At 35.1% G+C, this 23,294-nt stretch overlaps 1 protein-coding gene across 1 annotated transcript; it reads right to left on the bottom strand.

Annotated features, from left to right (window-relative positions):
* Nucleotides 1-2,642: 2,642 nt before the first annotated feature.
* Nucleotides 2,643-23,227, bottom strand: LOC117973958 (actin-histidine N-methyltransferase-like). Its single transcript, XM_058987809.1, has 13 exons — nucleotides 23,113-23,227; nucleotides 19,678-19,787; nucleotides 19,276-19,368; nucleotides 18,911-19,059; nucleotides 17,908-17,980; nucleotides 17,087-17,343; nucleotides 9,345-9,403; nucleotides 8,497-8,611; nucleotides 7,147-7,221; nucleotides 6,238-6,404; nucleotides 5,919-6,004; nucleotides 5,089-5,249; nucleotides 2,643-3,985 (listed from the first exon to the last, which is right to left on the bottom strand). The coding sequence occupies exons 2-13, from the start codon at nucleotides 19,778-19,780 to the stop codon at nucleotides 3,515-3,517; spliced, it is 1,809 nt and encodes a 602-aa protein (XP_058843792.1). The 5' UTR covers nucleotides 19,781-19,787; nucleotides 23,113-23,227; the 3' UTR covers nucleotides 2,643-3,514.
* Nucleotides 23,228-23,294: the final 67 nt, after the last annotated feature.

The raw sequence follows: 23,294 nt of genomic DNA, 5'->3' as shown, positions 1-23,294 counted from the left end.
AGAGATTTAATTATCATTCTCTTTTTTCCTATTGCAATATTACCCAAAGATTATAACGAAAGGTTACCTAAAGTATCCCAGGTTCTATTAGAAACATTCACTCAACCTTAGATTGGGTAAAAGCATTTTATCCAGAGACAAGTATATGAAAGCTTTAAATGTGCTCCTGCCCCTTTAAGATGGGATCAGCCCACACGTGCATGGTACTAGCGTGAGCATGGGGAGAAGCAGTTCAGAATTCATACATTTTTCGTCACTGTAAACGCATATTTATTTGATGTTTTATTTTTTCTCAAACTGAAAGTTGGAAATTTGGGCTGCGTCTTAAATTTGAAGGAATACGGTATTTCAGAAAACTCTACTGGAAGTTGTAATGCAGTGCTACAGACCTGCCAAATTCACTGTAGGTTAGGGCTTTGGGTTGTCTTTGGTAGGGTCACTTCAGTACTGAGAACAATGCATGACCTGACAACTGTCACCCAGCATGAATTAATTTCTTGTTAAATGTCAACATTTTTGCACTAATGCAGAAGAACACAGAAAAGAGAATATCAAAATATACCAATGGACGTCACGGATCAAGGATGCACATATACCAATGGACGTCAAGGATCAAGGATGCACATATACCAATGGACGTCACGGATCAAGGATGCACATATACTACTTTTTGGAAACAGAAAGTGCAGCCCAAAATGGTAACATACAGTGTCGAGTTTTATCATGAAACTCATACAGGCCTTAAAGGGAAAGTGATTTTTCAATATATTAGTGTACCGATATTCCAGAATGGAAACCATTTAATGGCCCTTCCAATGCATAAACTTCAAACAAGTACCTCTGCTGTTCACCACAATTGTGTTATTGAAGACCTACTTAAATAATGAGTTTCTGGTTTTGATGTAGCAATATTTGTGGCAGAAAATATACAAGGCTGGACAACCCAGGACATAATGAACCATGCCACGTTTCACCTTTATCACACTAAAACATGCAAAAAAAAGGTACTGTATGTTTTAAAAAGCCTCACTTATAAAATGTGGAATACAGGAAAATATTAAGGACATATTATACACAAATCTTAAAATATCTCTGACTAAATGTAATGTTTCTTTTCATAAGTAAGAAACATGAGACAGTATTGGTAAATATGTATATAATAACTGAAGTTGCACTTAACTTTATCCAATGCTATTGTATATTAATAGAGGTTCTGTGCATAATTCATGGATGAGATTACTTTTGTGCAAGTGTCCCAGACCAGCATCAAGCACATCCACTCGCATTCAAGCATGACAAGCATAAGACTAACAATTCTGGACACGTACAGCAGTGCAAGGGTATACAAATGCCCACAATATTGGCCATCATAATAATAAATTCAGGAATTCAAAGAGTTTTATCTCAGAACCAATGAATAATGTATACACAGTTTCAAAGTTTAATTGCACTGAATTAAATGATTAAAGATAATGTTTCTTTTATAAATTTGTAATGGCGCCAAATATATAAAAAAAAAAAAAAAAGATAAAGCTTGTGAATGGAAAGAAAGAAATTTAGTGGCTTTCATGGAAGGATTGGGAAGATTATTTAAACTGAAGAAAATATAATTTGTTAAATACAAAGCTACTGTACTTTAAAATGAAACACATAAACAAAAACAAGTCTGAAGAGGGCGAATCCCCATTCCTATGTTAAGGCAATAACCAGGAGTAAGAATTTCCCAAAGAGCTTCCAAAATCTTAATTATTTACCTTTTATATGTCTCTCTCTCTCTCTCTCTCTCTCTCTCTCTCTCTCTCTCTCATCTCTCTCTCTCTCTCTCTCTCTCTCTCTCTCTCTCTCTCCTCTCTCTCTCTCTCTCTCTCTCTCTCTCTCTCTCTCTCTCTCTCTCTCTCTCTCTCTCTCTCTCTCTCTCTCTCTCTCTCTCTCTCTCTCTCTCTCTCTCTCTCTCTATAAAGCAACAATTGCAGCAAGACTGCTTGCACTTCTGTAACACCATTAAACAGGCTAGAAAGACACAAAAGAAAGCTGCTTATCTTCTTCAAGACAAATACATATTAAGAAATACTGTAGTTGAACTAAAACATTCAGAAAACAGCACAGTGGTGATAAAGTGTCCAGTTGTTACAGCTTTCAAATATTATGGACTAAATGTAACACTTATAAACCACATACATGGGGTACACCATGTTAGAAGGAAACTACAGTGCAGTATTAGAAATAAACCCAATAAAAGAAATGTATGAGACGAATGCTATCATACATTGAGGAAGCCTGTGGGAACTATGAACAAATAAGTATCCCCCAGTATACACAATGTTCAAAATGAGATACATGGCCTAATGAGCTGTCTATACAACTCTGATTACAAGTTACCGTAGTGAAGACAAAAAAAAAATATTCATCACCAAAACCTGAAGGGTCAATCCAAATAGGAAGACTTCTTAAAATGAAAGAAGTTATTCTCAACCAATATATCTTCCATGTAACAAGTTCTTCTTACACTCCAAAGAAGGGAACAAAATACATTTTCTTTATAAAGACAAACTTTCATGAAGGTTTAATTTTTTTCTCTTTATATACTGCATTTAAATACTCTTACATTCTTTCAAAATATACACTGAATATACTCAAAACTGTTAAAGTTCAGCTGGCAGACTTGTTTTTTATTCAAATGGATGAACACATTGTCAAACAGCTTTTTGTTAATTCAAAGATTTTTTTTTATAAACAGTGTAATTAAAATTGAAATGACATACTCTTCGCTTCTCTGTGAGATTCTTAAATGGATGAACTAAAAGGACAAAGGAATTAAGACATCATCCATCAGCCAGAGGAAAAAAAAAAAAACTTAACTAATGTTATGGCTCAATAAATGAAAAGTATCACTTCAAATTCTAACATTGTGACATGATAAAATGAAATTAAATTATGTGGTTAAAGGTTCAAAAATCTTAATATGTAATGAAACTTCACTCAATTATTTTAAGGAGATTGGACTGAAAACTGTTGAAACTACATTTTTAAATACGGGGCACAAGTAGAATTGTTTCACACCTCAAGAAAAATAACTACCTTATTGTTTTACTACGGTATTGGACTTATGCCCTTTTTTGGGTGGGTTTACATTTCATAGAACGGAGGGCTTTTTTTGCATAATTTCTTGTGAAAGTCTTTGCATGCTGTAAAACTAGTAGGAAGCTTGTATGTACTGCATTATAATTCAGCTGGAATCTCAGGGTCGAAATAGGCTAACCCAAGGATGTTAATAAAGAACATCATAGAACAGTGCAGCACTTTCTTTTTAAAACAACACCACCAACTTTAAAAATTACAAACTTAAAACTTTTTTTTTTTTTATAAAGGATTTACAAGCAGCACTATTGTTGTACATTTCTCTGATGCAGACAGACATAACTAAGAGCCACATGTGACATTTATACTGTTCATAAAGTTATGCCATTTTACATTTTGTAGTCACTAGAAAAAAGAAATACTATATTTTTTTTGTTTAAGATTGTCCTTCTGCTACCTTGTTGCATTCAGTGATTTCCTCCACATTTTCTTTGGCATCGTCAGTCTTCATGGCATTTTCCTCTCTATGTAGGGTTTCTTCATTTTCTGTGTTGGTGCCACTGAGCTGCTTGCTGTCCCCGTTCACGAGAACATCACCTCCAGCATTTACTTCGGAAAGAGCCTCAGTCATCTTTAATTCCTGCTCCCCTGTTTCGTCTGCCTCTTCCAGTTTCCCTAGGATGATTGGGAGTTTGGAGTCTGAAACAGAGTTCTCCAACATGGAGATGTTGCTCTCTTCATATTTAGGAAGAGGAGCCCCTTCCTCCAGCTTCTTTTGAAAATACTCCCTCTTGGCCTGACCACTTGCCACAGCTTTCTCTAATATCTCCTTTTCGGCCAAACGTAACTTAATTGCTATCTTGAAATGAAATGAGAGGTCTGGTTTTTCCAACAATGACCTATCAGCCTGCAAGGAACAATCAAATAAATTAAATTAACAAATATTTTATTTGAAAAGGATTAGCATCATGATAGAGGTGCTAAATACAAACATATATGTATGAAAAGTAAGAGACAGCTAATAAATGTATTTAAATATGTACTTTGTTTACTTACTTATAGTTTTATACAACCACATGAGTAAAATTAGTCAATGATGTTATTTTCAGTTTGAAGCAGCATGTTTTCTTCCTATAAGCCTTCAAGTCTTTTAAAAGAGCTCACACTAAACTAGCAAAATAACTAATCATGTAGTGCTGGGATCAGAGACCACTAGATTCTGCAAAAGTAACATTTCTAAAAATGCAACAAAACTTTTTAGCTTTAACCACTGGACTGCCAACTGTTATATTATTATTTTTTCCTTTAAGGTCCTTTTACATGAATATTTATATTTGATTAACACCTAAAGTACACTATAATTGTGATTCACCTGTTTACACCATTTCATTAAGTTAATAACCGTCATTCTCTCCTGTCAGTTCAATCAGTTTGCTTCTGTATGGGAGAGGGGTATCCAATGTAAATAAAGAAAGGCCATACAGTAAGAATGGCTATGGATAAAAATAATTTCACAATGCCACCATCAATCCCATTGATGTGTTTTATCTAAACTTTTTTTTTTCCCTTTTTTTAGAGAATGGCTAAATTCACAATCAGTCTTACTTTTACTACACATCTCTCTCATTGTTTACGACTTCGACTGGTAAAGTCATCTGTCCATCAAATCTGGTAGCCACGGCAGCGTGATCCAGCAGCTAGATCAACCAAAAACTTTTTTGGCTGATTGGGGAATACTTATTTTAATTCCCTGCACACATGCAAGCAAGTGGTGCAATGCTAGTGTTGAACTGACAGGAGAAAATTATTGCAAGTGAATTGAGTGCAGCACATAGGTGCATCCCTGCACCATTACCAGTCCCTCTACAAGTTCAATAAAACCTCCAAGGTAAATTCAAGGGAGATCATGCAATTTTAAAAAGAGAGTAGAAAGAGGATGTACCTGGGACTTTCAGAGCAGTCAAGTGGTAACCTTTAATCCCAACCCAGGAAATGTAAACAGCGTCTTACCTCCGAGGTTGTTTTATAGGTTTTCAAAAGCAGGGCAGCCCTGGTTTCCAGAAAAGTCCAGAGTTTTATTTCATTGTCCCAGCTTACTGGAAATTCAGCATTACCAAGTGTGAAGATTTTATCAATAGCATGTTCACCAACCAGGTACTCCTTGAGTTCATCTGTAATGATATGACATGCCACATGAAAATCTTCTCTCTATACTGCAATGGCCAACTGAATGTCTTTTAGTTCTATACATGGCAGTTCTTATCAAAATCTAAGTTATTGAAAAGCTTTAAAATAACACAAAAATGTAAGATGATGCTACAAGAAAACAGGAAATGTAATAGCATTGTTTCAGTTTACCACTGACTACACTATACATGCAAGTTAAAAACATACATGACATTAATTGAATTGTTTCCTTTTAAAATACCAATGTCCAACTTAATTTAAATTAATAAATACATAATCAGTACAATTGAAGGCCTGGTAAAAGGCTGCTTTCTCTTAAAAACTAAACTTCTAAAACTGAATAATGTATTGCAACCTGAAATTATTGATTTTTTTTGTTTGCCAGAGGACATGTTGTTGCTTGTATGAAAATGTATGAAAAATATTTCTGTTGTTAAGCATTGAATTGTTTACTCTCCAACATCCAACGGCTTGCAGGGGTCAACCAAGTAAGCACTTTCCTGCTCCAAGCCAGGCTGGACAAGAGCCACTCAACCTTGTTCTGATCTACAGGGTTACTAATGTGGTGGTACAAGCATGCAAACACACCAGCAGCCATGTCAATTCCAAAATGAAGAAACGGCCTGTAAAACAGGACACAAGAAAAGCCTTACCTTCACTCATGCAGAAAACCCGAAGGAAGGCCAAAAGCTGGGCTGAAATTGGAGGCTCGCTGCAATGCAGTGCAAAGATACTAGACCTGAGAGGAACACAAGAGAGGTGTACTTACAAAGCAGTACATTAAACAATATGTATACAACAAATAAACAATGTAAAATTAGTTTGACTTATTATTATTAAATATCAATAAGAATACTTAATTTTCACAATTCAAAACCAGGCTTTAAAAAAAAAAAAAAAAAAAAAGAAAAGGTAGATTTTTCCATGATCTGTATCATAGTTGAACAGATAGATGCATGTAAATATACTTACGATGGGATACCTGCACGGGCCAGGACTTCAGCCTTCATTGCATACAGCCTCTCACTTTTACTCACTCCTAGTTTTATTTTCACCCGATCATGAGAGTTATTATCAAAAAAGAAACCATTATGGATCACAAATTCAGCATTGGACCGAGTGCCATAGAAAATGTAGATCTGAAACAAGTAGACAAAAGTACATCAATTTTGCAAGCATTGCAAGAATCGAGTGTCCTGGTAGCAGACTGTATGGAAGGTTTTTTTTGGTATATTTGTGTGAACCTGGGATTAAGCCCTGTACTTTAAAAAGGTAGATATCCCTGCATGCCGTATGTACCGTTGGACACCTACAACATTAACAGTCAGCCTGTACCATCCAGTCACAACAGTATGTGGATAGTGTGACACATGTACCAATACAACATGCAGGAAAGAAGATTATTATTTTGTTTTGTACTGAGCAAGTTCTCCTAGGCCTTGGTCAATTACACTGGAAATATTTTGAAAAAGCCAAGATCAAAACAGGATAGTGACTCATAGTGCAGTACTAAAAGCTGCATCAATCTCATAGCCGTATATTCCAAAGCTGTCCGAGCTCGTCTTATCAAATAATGTATGTTTTGTCAAATGAATCACTACCTGACCTGCATCTGTGGGTATAGCATATCCACACTACCATTACCCTAGATCTGAAGACTACTTCAAAACACGTCTCTGGGTCTGTTCAGCATTAAGATATCAGCATAACCATCTCAATACACAAGGCTCTTTCAGGAACTACAAGAACTTGATCCATATACTGGGGTAATTATGTTTCTAGCATTCATGTGCGTACACTCAGTTTTAATATTAAAACAAAACACCAGCGCGTGCAGTCACCAATAGTTAGATACTGTATTTAAAATGGAAATTTTCAAACCTGCTCATCAGCCTTGTAGTCTTGCAAGGCAACACATTCACATCTGTCATCTTCCAAGTTGTAACCAGTGGTAATCTACGACAGCAAAAAAACACAAATAAAATCATTGAACAAAAAAAATATATGACAATAGAAAATGATAGGCTTTCTTACAGAGTTGCACTCCACAAGTATTGGTGTTTTTTTTGTTTTTTTTAGTCTTTGATTTGGTGTAATAGCATTTAGACATCATTAAATGCAGAGGCCTGACATGCACTTATCATTTTATATGAATAAACTATTTTTACTGAATAGCCATGATTTTATCCATCAAAATATATAAAAACATATGAATACCCTATAAAGTATAGACTAAAGAAAAAGAAAAAAAGCCAACAAGCTTACTTGGGATTTCTCTGTGGGGAGGACTGCGCAAGTTGATTAAAAATAGATTGGGGGGGGGGGGGGGAGATCTCAACCAGCTTTATTAAACATCCAGCTTTCTAAAAACCTAGGGAATACTTTACAATAAAAAACACTTTGCATGCATTTTAAGGAGCCGGTTTGATAACATTTATTGCTCTGTTGCTTATTAGAAATCCAACACTATTATATTCAAATAAAACATTTCAATCTAGATTTCAAATTCTGATTATGTTTGACGACCATAATATAATTATAAAAGGAGTGTAACTAAGTACAAGAAGCCACTTTTCTTTTCCAAATGAAAGTGAAATAAATAAAGGTTCCAAACGTGTTAGCTTTGTAGTACTGCAGGTGTAGTGATAGTAGATTGTTTCTTGTTTTAAAAGCCAGCGAATGCAGAAAAACCAAACAGGAGTCTTAGAGCCTGTGACACTCTCTTAATCTCAGAAAATTTTACATCTCATTCAATTTATATTACAATATATGATAAAGAATGTGGAACTGGTCCCTGATACTTGAATGCTTTGCCAATATTGTGCAAGTGTATTAAGTTTGATGTGGTACAATATGGAAAGCTTCTAACAACTACAAAATATGAGGATATATTTTTTTTTCATTGAAGAGTAAGAATTGCTTCAGAAGGGAAACTATATATTTCGCTTTTTTTATATTTATTTTCTAATATGACCAGGGGTTTAAAGAAAGTACAAGACTTCATAGTGCATTGACATATTTTTTTCTTAACTGCAAAAATTAGACTTTGCAAGAGTGTAATGTTCATAAGTACAAAGACGTCAACACAAATTACAGCATATAAATCACACACATTATGGGGTCTCAATGCCTTAACGTTACAGACACATGCTCATGTCATCCAATAGAGACAAAGGATAGAAAGGTTTAAAAAGCGAGGAGGTATTTTAGGGAGGAGATTGTTTTTTTTACCAGTCCGTTCGTGTGATTGCACATATCCCAGAGTGGGATCAAGGCCAGAGTAACACGGTTCCCATCCTCTGTTGGGATCTGGTTCTGGCGAGTCATTACTGAAGAGACAGCCCATCTATCAAGGGAAGTAAAGAAAACTGTTTAAAGATTCAAACTTCTGTATCATACCTCTAATGTATGCTATGTTTCAATTACTGTAAGATACAGCACACACTAAAATCAAGGTAAATGACCTAGAATGCTCTTAGTAAAGTCTCAGGGCTACGTTATTTATATGTTTATGCAATAAACAGAACATGGGGGGTAATATTGATGCGTTCACAAACAGATTACTGCATCTTCAATTACAATATTTTTTTTCTACATATTTATTGCAATGGTTCCCTCCATCCAAACATCATTGACTACAGACAATATCTTCTTACAGGTCAAAATCCTCCCTGTGCCTTACTGGAAGAAAATGTGTTTTTGAAAACATTCAGTGAAGATCAACTAGTATATGAAAGCATTATACATTATTAGTTATCTACAGCATGTCAAAACATGTTATCATTGCTGACATTTTGATCATTTGAAGGTCACAAGCTACTTAAAAATAAATAAATAAATAAATAAGAGCACCTCTAAAAGATATTACACAGGTATCCTGTCCATTTCACAAAATGTGTTCCTCACAGATGGGAGGACAACATCTTTACTAGATGCAACATACTGGAGTGGGGGTTATCTACATACATGCAAAGCAGTCCCTAATAGAGGATGATTATAGAAATATTACTGGAGAATGTTAATTGTAACTCAGTTTTAATTGATCATTATTTCTTATAAGAAAATCTGAGTACACTGACCTGTAGTCGTCAAAGGTAAAGGCATCCTTCAAGGGAAGTTTGCTGGCATTTGGATGGGTCTGGGGATTGAAGGTGAAAGAAAAGAAAGAGGGGGAAAAAAAGAAAAACACAAATCAGTCACTAGAATTTCATTATCTAGCTGCCTAACAGATCCTAACAAGAGCCTAGTGAAGCAGGAAGCGTCCAGCGGCGCTACAGAGGGATCATCATGGCATTATGCTCCCATACATCACTGTCAACTTAATTTGTTGTGCCCAGCAGCCGTCATAAATCTGCTTCATCAATTTGTGAGACAGAAACCCACCAGTGTCACAGAAATCTACATTTAAAGACACAGCAGCCCTTCTCGGAGGGCTAATTTAGGCGAGATGTCAAAAAGTATAAAACCCATTCTAATGAATACAATGATACCAACAGGGCTTGCGTGGAATGCTTTCGAAGCCACCTCACTGTAGATGCAGATTTTGTCCTTTAAACTGACCTTTGCACTGTAAGTTTATCAAATTCTCAAATGTATGCCTAGGACTATTTATTACTACAGTACATATACTGTACTCTTTATATGACAGTTTTGTGCAAATATTTCTATTCATATAACTAGGCTCATATCACAAACCAATAGATTACTGGACAGACTTATTATCAAACTTAAGCCTGACAATATTTTCTAGTTTGGACTCATTGGCACAATGTACATTACAGTTTTAACATATTTTTTCAAGATACATGGATGACATGCCTTTCTCGCAGATTCTTCTTGAGAAACTGAAATGGGATCTGCTTTTCAGTTTTGATGCACTTATATATTTAAAATGTTTTTATTTTTAATTTTTATACTGTACATAAAAGTTAACTGTATAACTAAACAAAATCCCTCAAGGCTGCAAACCTTTACCATTTGATGGACAAACTGCCAAAGCAGTCTTAAAAAACTGGGGATCACACGTATTTTGACTGACAACCATTAAATGATAAGCAAACACGTGCAGTACATATCTGTATACTTGTATAGCTTATTTTCACTGGTACACTACAGTGTGTGGAAAGGGGGCTGAATCTATTACATACTAGTTTGAGATAAAGTCTATATAAAAGTACCAACCATTTACATACTATCGTCATTTAACACCACCGCTGGAAACATCAACATTCAACATCAAACTATTATAGTTTTGCCAGAACAGTAAAGGAAACTTTATTGGCTGTTCCGGTTGAATGCAAGTTTAGTTCATGAATTAATAGAAAAGCCCACAATGAAATTCCTCAATTTGTATAGGATTATTACTAAGGCTCCAGCTATTATACCGTTTGTATGTTTATGGGATGAAATTCTTGTAAAACGGACCCCATATGCAGATGCATTTTGTAACAAATATAGCCTTCAGAGTGTTCTGCTGTGTCCCATCAAAAGATCAGACTACAATAGCTCAACCTCCCACAAAACCCACCCTCCTTGTTCAGCTTCTGCACTGCTGTTACTAGTGCTCCATGTAGCATGCAGTTTCATCTCTTGATGCATTAGCATCACAAGTGGAAGGTAATTTATCATTTTTCACAGTGGAATGTGTGTTGGCACTGTGTGTGGGACAGTAGGGGATGAGGTATAGGGGACTGGAACCGTAAATCAATTCGAAAACAAAAGCTCACACGCAGTGTGGAATTTCAGGCAAATTATTTATCACCAAAGATTTGCTAATTGGCTGGTAGATCTCAGGGTTCTACTTCTTAATTTTTACATGATTTAATTTATCTTCACAATCTCTACCAGTATGCTGATGTTTTACTAACCCCCCCCCATTTTTCATTTTAAATTTGCATGCTGAGACTGTATGTCTGTTTGTATTCTGAATTTTCACATTTTACTCAACTTCACAATTAATTGTATTTATTCTAAGCTGGGCTTGTGTGTTCCAGCAAAAACAAACAAACAAACAATCAAAGAAAAAACAGGTCATTTATCTACCATCTGTCCCTTTATGAGCTATATTTTAAACTGAATCCAGTCAAAATGGCTTCACAATTCTTAGGGCATATATTAATTGGACCTGCCTCAAAGATAAATTACAGCAGGCAAATGCAGCATGACTAATTATCGATAATGTATATACACTATACATACAGTCTATTTAATTAAGAGATCAATGGGATATGAAGGAGAACTACTCAACGTGTACATTAAGTACACACCAGTCAATTTCAAAGCCAACCCGGCAAGCTAATTTTCAGACAATAACAATATCATTTAAACAACATCTTTAGAAATCTGTAATGACACATCTGCAGTATAGAAATCATATATTCCCTGCATTTCTATCACTTCTAAACCATACCGCTAAATTCACTTTCAAGAGTGTAAGAAATGCAAGATATAGTCACAGAATATTGGTGCATTCACTTTGTGAATCATGTTGAAAGATTATACAGTGTATTGTATTCTGCATCACCTAGATTTTTCCAATGTACTTCTGCCACCTACTAGTACTTCTGACAGTCTCTGACAAGATAATTCAGGAATTGCTTGTATTAGCTTGCACTGATTATCTTTTGATAAACATTTTTTAAGAGAGGAATTGGTGTATTTTAATTTACGGTAAGCCCAAGTAACCATAAATTGGCCATAAGGAAAAAAAGGCTAAACGAACAAGAAAAAAAGAAAGAAAATTAGACATCTGGGACATTGTATGTGATAAATTAGTGTTTACTTACCGTAGATAATTTAAAAAGATAGAGGTAAAAGAAACACTAAAATGTAACAAAAGAAATAAAACAAATATGACATATGATGCTAGAAAGGTTTCTGCATCTGGTTTTCAAGACCTGACTTACGGAAATTAAAATAAAAACAAAAGAATTAAAGACAGACATAAAACTATTTATCAACGACAGCTGCTTTGAATTAAAAATGATATCCTTTGATTAAAAAAAAAAATCAATATAGCACACTCACATTTCTTTAACTCCTTTATGTGAAACCTAACAAACATTTAATAAAAAAATATGTCAATAGATCTACACAGCAAATGACAAATACATTAACTATTAAAAATCTTGGAATAATTCTACAATTTCTATAAATATTTGATGCCTTATCTTGACAGTAATGTGAAATGCTCATATTTCTAATTGACAGTTATTTAATGAAAGAACAAAACATTGCCTGCAAAGATTTTAAAGATAATTTATAAAAATGAAGATTTTTTTTTCACTTGCCAACCAATGAAGCTAAACACAAAGGAGCAGCTATTCAATCCAATGCAGCAACTGAAGAATTATTAAAATCGAGCCACCACCTGAAAAATAATCTTATCATTTACAATATATGTACAAAATGTGGAATGCTAGGTACTCTAATGCTTATATACTATATATTCTGAGATCAGCCTCTCTATCTTGAACCTCTCTACACTTCCATCTATAAAAATAAAACAAGAAAAATGCCTTAAATTACAATTGTCAATGTGTAAAATATATGAACCACTTAATATCTGATACTCCAAAGACCCTCAAGAGCACAGGGGGTAGGAATTATTTACAATTCTGCATTTTATGCACACCTTTACTTGTTCTGTAAAGACCTTAAGTGATTTTCTGGCTTATAGAGGCTAGAATATGACAAGCACCAGCACAGACCCAGAAAATGCAATCTTTTCTACAATACACTTCATACTTATACAAGTGGGAACGGCACCCACTTGAAATGGCAATAAAACAGAATGACAGATTGGAATACTAGCTTGCGTTCCGTGTTCCCAGGTCTGTTGGCAGAACACTAGAGTAGGGCGCTCTTTATCATTACAGCAGATGCAGAAGTCATAACAAAGAAGAAGCTGAAATGGCGGAATACATTTTCTCTTATCTGATGATACAGATGGTAATACGGTTAGGTACAGTAGCACTAGCCTCAACCTTTTGAAGTAAAAGCATGTTACAAAAAAGAATATGGACAGTAAGCAAGATAGATAATTATACAGGTTTTTTTTTTTTTTTTATGGGGGGAATTTTTGTATGTGCCCCTGCAGTAATGTTTTCTGAATTGACTTACACTGCTGCGTAATTCAGGTGTATGTATAGCTCTGTAGAATACTTCCAATCTCCAACAGGAAGGAACACAGTGAGCTCACTGAAATCCTTAGCAGCATTACTTGGAGTCAGGTGAACTCAACTCAGCTTTGCATTAACATGTGGAGACAATTCTTAGTGAAAGTCTGTCGCAGCTTGCAGTAGCCTCCAGACCTGACCTAAAGAACTCAGTGGTGACCCAGAAAGACTCTTCTCTTTATAACCACTGATCAAATCACACTCTGCATGGTCAAGAAACAGGACTAGGATTAAGCTCCCCAGTTTGAAAACATGACACAGATAACATCAGTGTCCAAACAGCCAAACGAAAGCAGCTTTAGATGTGTCTGAATACTCAAAAAAGGCTTACAGGGAATCAAAAACAGCGTCCGAGATGAGAAAGAGCTGCTTTTCCGTAATAATAATAAATCTGTAATTCCCCAGTAAAGTATTTCATTATCCTAAATAAAAATGTATACATTACACGTAAGGTGGCTCTTATTGTAAGTTGTGTAGTATGGGCAAAAAACTATGATGGAAAGCTTCCACCCAAAAAATAAAATACTTGAAAAATTTTTTACATGGTAATGATTTGAGTACATTCTGACCTAGCTGAAATAAAAAACTAGATTGTTAATCTTCTCTGGGTACCGTAGCACAGGCTTCAGAAATGTAAAAAGAACACTCCTGTGCAAAATGTAGGTGTGCTTTCAACTCACCAACCGGCACAGGTATCAGCTGACCACTTTCCCTCCACTCTTACTGTTAAGCCACTTTATAATTTTACACAATCCCTTAATAATGGTAACAGCAGACTTCCTGGGAAACTGCATATTTCTACTAAGTTGGCGCCATGTGATCTTAGGCCTGATCTGATCGAATCTTAGATGCTAATCATTTGTACTTGGATGGTGAATCACCATGAAAGAAAAATCAGGTTTTGCAGAAAGTAGAGGAGAATTAAACAGAGGTCTCTATGGATTATAAATCAAAAGAAGAAGATGGGGGGGGACAAGGATAAATTCCAATAAACGTCAATAAAAGCTAACTATAGACAGGGGCAGGATATCCTTGGAAACGAGATGCTGCAGATCAGTGGATCTATCCAGTTTAATTCTCATCAAGTTGGATCAAGTAGAGTTCTGGAAGGCAAACATGTAGCTGATGCTTTTTAACGCCGTAAAATCCTGTATTCTGCAAAGCAGCTCTTCTGTTGCTACAATTAGGTCTACTGGGCAACCAACATGTCATGTGGATAGAACACTGTTCAAAATAAGAGAGATGCAAAGATAAAAAGAAAGGATCTAGGGAGTAACAAAATGTCTTGCAAAACATATTACAGATGATAACACTGATGACAATGATTTGGATCTGAGAGAGGACTTTTGCAGATCATTTTGAAAATGATGATGATAGCAAATAAGAGTTTGTTTACAGATAGTACGAAAGGCAAAATGACAGACACAGTTGCAGAGTACATCAGTGGTGTGGGTGCAGATACAGGTTGAATGACAAACAGAATCCTTAGAAAACATTGACTTAATTCCCATGCAATAAAAAAATAAGCGTTTTACATACTAATATGGGCTGTTCACTTATTACACATTAACACATCATGCAATTATATATTATTTTTTAGCTGTTTGTTTAGTATGATACTGAATTTAAATATGTCAACACATATTTAAGAAGAGGAAGAAAATAAAAATTCCTGTATATAAAATAGTAGAGGTTGTAGGTAGGAGACAAAAGCCAAACAGCATTTGAGGTTGCATGACTCCCTCATGTGGCAAACAATAATATCACGATCACAGAGAATTCAGCAGTGTCACTCCAGGCTTATCAGAAGCCAGGAAATTGAGTGCAAAAGGGCACTATAAACCAGCACTTACCTATCTTAAATGCGCTAGCAGTTTAAATGGTATTTCTTAAAATCAGCTATAACAGTTACAGGCAGCTTTTGGGTTCAGTAGCAGCCATATAACTTTCTTAAATATGAATGCTAAAGAACTCAAGAGTATCTGTGTTCTTTATAATTTAAATTACACCCTCAGGTCTCACGAAAAAGGTATGGCTTTTCAGTGTAGTTGCTGCTGGCAATGATCACTTTTGTATAGTCTGTCAAATTTAGAACTATGAAAACTATAATTATAAACTATAAACTATAACTATATGACTGCTTCAGCTTAGGCTTAATACCAGCCAACAGTTTTCCATCAGATGCAAGCCATTTGATATCAAAGTGCTTAAACAGACTTAATATTATTTATACAGCCTTGTTCAGTTGATATAAACACAGTATGTCACTGGTGATTTGGGACAGCAAGATATTGGTAAAGCCTGACTGGCAGTAGAAGTTACAGTTATCTTTCTTCCCCCCAGCTCCACCAGCTATTCACACACACTCACTGCATCATGATTCTCAAATTGCATTCTGCTAGACTGATACAGTTCTCAGATTTCCAAGTAACTTTATTCTAAAATACCTTAAAGCAGTGCAGGAAGCACAAATGTAGTATTTGGAACTGTAATACTTAGAAAAAACTTCTAGGACATAACTAGCATTTACTGTATCTGCCACATACTACTGGAAACGTGAGGCAGAATTTAGGGTAAAAAATAATATAGATTAAATATTGCCAAAAACAAGTTATAGCAGGTCAGGTATGGTATATATTTGAGGGTTTTCTTTCTGGAAAATGTATATAAAATGTATTTAACTGCGCAAACGTTTTGCACGAACATATAAAAGGTTACTAAACGAAAAAATAATTGACAAGTTGCACTATACCTGTTCCTACTGCTGCACAACCCCTCTTCCTCTGGATGGGGTACTAAACATTCATTTTAAAAGATAGTCATACGGGTCTGTTCAGGTATGCTTATATATATATATATATATATATATATATATATATATATATATATATATATATATATATATATATATATATATATATGAAACAGTGCTTTTATTGTTGCTGATCAGAGAATCTAAATGCTTAGCAAGTACTGGGTATTCAACAGTGGAGACAATAATTTTGGATGCACACCAATGCTTCATGTTGCTGGGACATATTACATTTTTCTAAACGGTGTTGGATCTAAAGTGTGCCACTGATGACATTAATATATATATACTGTAGCTTTTTTCTGTAGCAGGATTATGAAAAAAAAAAAAATCTCCAGCAATGCATGCAATACTAAACTATTGTATTTCCAAGTGCCCCATTATATTTAGATCTGCCTCTGTTGAGATAATATAATAAACCCCAATATGTTCACATGTGAGGCCCAGACGGTTTTATAATTACAAGGACTAACCAAACGGCAACTATTTCCCCACATGAATTTATTACAGAGGGCGTCCAATACTTGAATGAAGCCAGGTCAAAAGGTCAACATAACCAGCTCCGTACACCCAGGTCAGTTTAATGTCACTTTGTATGGGAAGTCACACCAACATTTTGTTTTTAGCCTTTAGCTATTCCAAAATACCTACATGTAGCGAAGTCATAACGGTTCAGAAAAGCTAATTACTGTTGTTGTTTTTTCTTTTGCCCCAAATGTGTTTAATTCTGGTGCAGCTTGCCAGCTTTTATTATTGCTGTAACTATAATAAACTGAAACGCTATTTTCAACACCCACAAAATAAAAACGTCAACTCTATTAAATGAACTTACCTGTATAACTTTGTAAAAATAAGCATACTGGCGTGCCGTATTCTTGTACTGGCTGTACACATCATTAATGGCTTGGGCAGACTGCAGGTAATGTACTTCTTCCTCTTCGAAATACAGTGGGGTGTCATACTCGCTGGGCAGCGTCTTAATATAGGGCAACCAGAAAGAGTTGGGGTCAGCTCGTTCACACAGCAAGTGGAAAGCCAGGGCAATGTTCCCCATTGCCTGCAGGATACGATCCTGGCTGTAAAGCAGACCTTGAATAACAAAAAAGCAGGAGACATATTGTATTGCAATCTGTGAAATGATCAACTCACCACATGTTAAATGAGGCTTTAATGTAACCAGCAACAAAGCCTGATCCTTGTTTTTCAGCTATTTTACATCTTCTAACTTCAGATAAAAATGAAAAATTAAATAAGTCAGGGATGACACAGATACAGGAAATTGGGTTCTTTAAAACGAGGAACAACTTAGAATGTTCCTTGCACTGAGGAACAGCCCATTTCTAAAGTGATTTGCACTTCAGTCTGTGAAAATGGCAACTCATAGTCATGAAAAGGACATGGATAGGGTCATTTTTTTCTATATAAAATTGGGAAAAATTTGTTAAGGTTTTAAAGTTAATCTTGATTAACGAAAACTGGGACCTGACACGGTTTATCACTTTAGACAAAAGCAATTTCCTTAACATTTGAATTCATAACTAACCTAATTATTTTTTCACAGGAATATATATATATATATATATATATATATATATATATATATATATATATATATATATATATATATATATATATATATAAATCATTGCTCACCCAAGACAGAATTCTTTGCTGATTCAACGGTCATCAGCATATTCCTGGGAATCCAAAGAAACAGCTCTTCAGCCTACAGAAATATAAGAATATCAGGATTATAAATTTGAACTTAGAGGGTAATAGGGGGCAACAACATGTTCTTACGTCTCAGTAACGCCTTACAACTACATTCTCACAAGCGGTTTATTTTTCTGCAGGTCTTTTTTGTTCAACAGATCTAATTTTCACTTTAACTCTGATGAAACCCACGTTTCCTGGCACAACACTCTATATTTAATGGTACACACTTAGCTAACTGTTCAAGATTCACTCCTGTATGACAGGTATTTGGGCCACACACAGTTTTATTTGCAGAAACTAATGCCTGGAGCCAAGGAAGTGAACTACAAAGTGAGATTTGACCATGTGTATCTGAAAGATTAATTAACATTATAAATCTAGCAAGAAAAAGTGTATCTTCTATTACCTCTAAGCACAAATAATAAACTTGCACAGGCTGTGAACATTATATCACATTATAAATAGATCTCTAGGTTTGCTATTAGCTGTTATTCATACAGTTATAGGGCCTTATTGTTGGTTTACTTTGTAAGAGCAAACAGCAAAAAATCAGGAGAGAGGAAACTCAGGGACAGGCTTTAGAAAAGAAGTGTGACAAAGAAAAAATAAATAAATACTGGGAAAATGCATCAAAACCAATCCAGAATGAAGGATATCTAAACTCCAGATAATTATACATGTAGTTATGTTTAAGACTAGCAATAAAGTGTATGCATTCTAAGCAAGGATTCGTGATTAAAAAAAAGAAAAGAAAAAAGGCATTTATAAATATTTAGGGCTCTGGTTTGACTAAACAATCTTGTTCCTGTACTTAATCATTCTTATTTTGTTTTCAACATAGTTTATAAACAAATGAAGTTACATAATAATGTTATGATGTATACTTCCAAGCAACTGTGGAATAGTCTACACAAGAAAGCCCAGTAATAGCCACACAAACCTTAATATCTCTGGTGGCTTTTAAACCAAAGCCTTCTTCAGGAAAATTTGCAATTTCAAAGCCTTCAGTTGATGCCCCGTTTTCTGCAGCCCATGCCATTAACTCAGGGAAAAAGTCTTCTCTTGTTCCATCAAAAATCACAGACAAACCTAGGTAGAGTTGTATAATACATAGATAAAAATATATATTGTTGGTTACAACCGATTTCTAAAGCAAGGCTGCAGTAAACCCATCATGCTTAGTGAAGTTCACAGAATTGAATATCCACTGAAAAGCAGAAGAGTGTTTTTAAAACGTCCATCCATGATATAATAATAACCCAAAGTGTATACGTGTACAATGGTTCGAATTATGATAAACAATACCTTTTTGTTTTTTGCGTATTCTTTCTACCAGGGATCGAATCTGGACATACTCTTCCCATTCCTTCCCTGGAGCTGGGGCTGGACTGCTGCACTCTAAGAACCAAAAACACATTGTGCATCATTCAAACATGTATATATTTTAAAATGCATGTTGCTGTGGAGCAGTTAGTAAAATATGCAGTATTGGCTACACAGTGTTCATAGGTATTTTGAATAGGGGGAATTGTGTTTTTATTTTAAACCTTATAGATGCAAGATTATATAGACATACATTTGTGCTTCTCATATTGCATTTTTTATCTATATTTTATATTAACTAGTTCGTACTTCTGAATGGTACAAATTCTACTACCATATTACATCCTGTTTTCATTCTATTGTATACAGTATTATTTTACTCACTTTGCAGCAGCTCAGAGATTATATTCATCATATCTTTGGGGGAGACTGCTGATGTGGCCCCACCGCCCGATTTTTGGGTTTTAACTCTGCTCTTTTTTCCCATCTTTTGGCTGGTAAGCAGAAAATTAAGGTTTAAGTCAGTTAAAAGAAAAAAAAGAAAAACTTTGACAACATACATTTTTTTAAAGCATTGATCTCTTCATAATGCAGCATACTGTTCAAATTGTGTGTGTACTTCCTTCCCCCTACACATTGACACAACCATCTAGCCACATCAGTACCAAGCCATATAAAAGAAACAGTGAGTGTATGTTCTACTTCCTTTACCCGTGTATAAGAATTGAAAAGGTATGAAATCCAACACCCAATGAATCTTGTCAGGGTACTTCAATATTTCAAGCTTATGCTGTATTCAAGGCAAGCACTGGCAGCTTTTCATTTCTTATGCGGAAGTATAAATGCCGTTGCCATGGCAACTGTGCCGGTCTTTCTATTAATGTGAGGCAATATTCCAGAATACATTTTATGACTGCCCCTCCCATACCTCCTCAGCCCGAATATAAAAGAGAGTCACAATGCAAAACAGGTTTTACTTGATGACAAAGGATATCCGTCTTCTGCTAACATGTGCATGTGAAAAATGCACATGTAATAAATCTAAAAAAAACTAAAACGATTACAAAAGAAATAAGCGAATGTTGTTACATTTTTAATAGAAAGAAACTAAATTATACCAAAATTTTTGATCCAATTAATGATGAAGGGTTGTATTGTAATGATCTAAAAAGCAATGGCTCTAAATATCCTGGCAGTGTATTCTCTCAAGATTGACGTAATGACAAGAAAAATAGAATGGAAATGCTGGAATGTGCAGGTTTGTAAATTTTACACCAGCACTATTAAGATCCACCACAATAAATGTCATAGCAATCACTTTTATGCTATCTCTTAATATAAAAACTAGAAGTAATAACAAATATAATATATCATTAAACTAGTCAAGACAGTAATAGCAATATATTGTGCTACTCACAACTGAACCAAAGCCAAACAGTGTAAAGGCCAAACATTAGACAGATGTCAGCTCCTGAATGTGGCCAGCTGTACTGTAGCCGATATGAACAGCATTTAGCTTCTAGTAAATAACCCTTTATATCATATGAGATGTAAAGAATGTTCTAAGAAAGTTTCGTCACAATCAAGAGCACTATATCATAGTACTAAACTAAGTGTGATGTACTAATATATATCTATAGTCAAATGGGAAGGGCTCATCTGTATACCCCTTTAAAGAATGTGTGATAAGAATGCCCTAACAGAGTTTTACCACATTTGTATAAGCAGTTTACAATATAATGTATTACTTTGATCATTAGTTATATACACTTGAAGAAGGTAAAAGAGGGCCGATCCCAGGGCTTGATGTGCTGTTAATAATTGATTTAAGGCTGTTGTTTATACAAGGCAGACATGCAGTGCTTTAATTAGTGCCAGCAAAAACATTACCAAGCCAAAAGCTTTGGATCCAAAAGAGAATGGATTACTTTTAAAAACACCAAGGTCAAAAGAGGTCAAGAGAGGTACTTTCTAAAGGTAGACTTGAAATATCTAAATTAGAAAATGAACTACAGCAAATGCTTCCAAAATGAACTGTATAAAACCTGTACAAATCCATCTATTTTTAGAAATGATCTGGAAAACAAAAGTATATATTTGGAAAACTTCCACACGTCTCCACTGGAGCACTCTAAATGTATACTGTATACTATATATATATTATTCAATATTCAAGTCAAGCACAGGGCAAGAACAAGAAAATGCAGAGACAGTGACCTGCGATCCAGGTCTCATGGAACATCCTGTTGTTCATTTCACAACGAATCTATGACTAGAAAAGATTTTCTGAGCCACGTTCATTTTGTCAGCAGTTACATTATCCTTGGTGTTACGCCATTGTATGAAAAACTGCCACCACGGGTCACAAAGGGTGGTGTATTTAATGGCTGGAAGTATAATTGAATTAAATCCTTCATACTGTTATTTCAGCATTTGGCTCGAAGCAGGCTTTCATCATTGAGATACAGGTCAGTCTAATCAGGAAATCATATTCAGAGCGCCGAAGATGATCTGCTACAGTTTTCTTACTGTTCTTAAAGAGCCAAATAAACAATGTGCTTTATCATCTGTTGTCAGTGCCTTGGAGATTGCCCAAGGCTGTGGAATCTTACTAGGATTGTCATATGTCACGTTTTGTTTCCTGATCTGTATCTTGTATAATTTAGATCTGGATCCTTGAAACGTTGTGGAATGCACATGGAAACCATGGCCTAAAAGAAAGTCTTTAATTCCAAAATTCTTAGTAAGTATGGTGCAGAACTTTACACTTCCCATTGCTAAGATCTGTAGAACATGTTTCCTTTCCTTTTATATATATATATATATATATATATATATATATATATATATATATATATATATATATATATACACACACACATATATCTATCTATATATCTATATATATATCTATATATATATCTATATATATATATATATATATATATATATACTGTACACAGCAATTAAATTAATAGGCTGAAAGGCAGACCAGTACAAAGAGTACAATTAGTTATTTTAAAGTTTAAATAAATCGTTTGCTTCACAATGCAGAAAGTTGCGCACCAAGCCACAGAGTGAGTAGTCAAACACAGTTGCCTGCTACTGTAAAAAGAGGCCTTGGCCTGAAGCATCATGGGAACTGGCTTTAGAGAACCATAATGGGTCATAGGGCAGAACCACCCCCTTGATCAACCGGGGCTTGCACTTAGATCTGCGAGAGACATAATGCTGTGTGAGAAGTCCCAATACTATACAAGCTATTGCTAATTGTCTCTTAAGCGATGGTACTGATGGCAACGACTAGGAAATTACTAAACAGCACATCAACAAATTCATAAATAAAAATAAGCTTTTAGTCGTATCCATTCTACCTTATCTGCACAGAGCAACAATTACATTAAAACAACATGGTTGCTCCGTTTTATTTTTTTTTCCCCAGACTAATTTTAACCAGACAATAATAAAGTCAGTAATTCTCCCCACCTCTTGAACTCGCCAGTATGACGAAAGTCTGACACATAACGACAAACCATTTCAAAACGTTGTATCTTTTACCCAATATGTAAGCAACATGCATTTTACGATTACGTTGACTGATTTACGAATCTCATACTAAAATAAATTAAATGTACCTAGTCACATCCAGCAAACTTAAAAAAATGTAAACACGAATAGCAACACCTTCCACATCCCTGACTGTCTTACAAAAGCAATCCTTCAATCATATGACGGATTGAATTACCACGTGCTTTACTAGACACATGTTTGTGCTTTTTAATAAACTATGCGTTTTTGGATATAGTTCCACATTATTACCGTTCAATTGACTGCAGCAGTTCCTCCTGTCAGACAGCTCTATCCTCGCCGACAAGCTTTGTAAGTGCAGCCTAGCCGCCCCTCTGCAAGGTTAAACCACGCCTTGTCACCAGTAGTGCTATCAGATGATTGGTTAAAAAAACCACTCCCTGTGTGTGCAAATCGGTCTCCAATGTTTAATT

The sequence above is a fragment of the Acipenser ruthenus genome, chromosome 15 (assembly GCF_902713425.1).
Source record: "Acipenser ruthenus chromosome 15, fAciRut3.2 maternal haplotype, whole genome shotgun sequence".
NCBI classification, from domain to species: Eukaryota; Metazoa; Chordata; class Actinopteri; order Acipenseriformes; family Acipenseridae; genus Acipenser; species Acipenser ruthenus.
Note: the sequence above shows the minus strand (reverse complement) of the source record. Positions and strands in the feature narration are given on the sequence as shown.

Coding starts and splice junctions, on each gene's coding strand:
- LOC117973958 (XM_058987809.1), bottom strand. CDS start 19,780: ATGGGAAAAAAGAGCAGAGTTAAAACCCAAAAATCGGGCGGTGGGGCC. Junction 19,060..19,275: donor AATACGCAAAAAACAAAAAG/GTATTGTTTATC, acceptor AACTCTACCTAG/GTTTGTCTGTGATTTTTGAT. Junction 6,405..7,146: donor ACTACAAGGCTGATGAGCAG/GTTTGAAAATTT, acceptor TACTTGTTTCAG/ATCTACATTTTCTATGGCAC.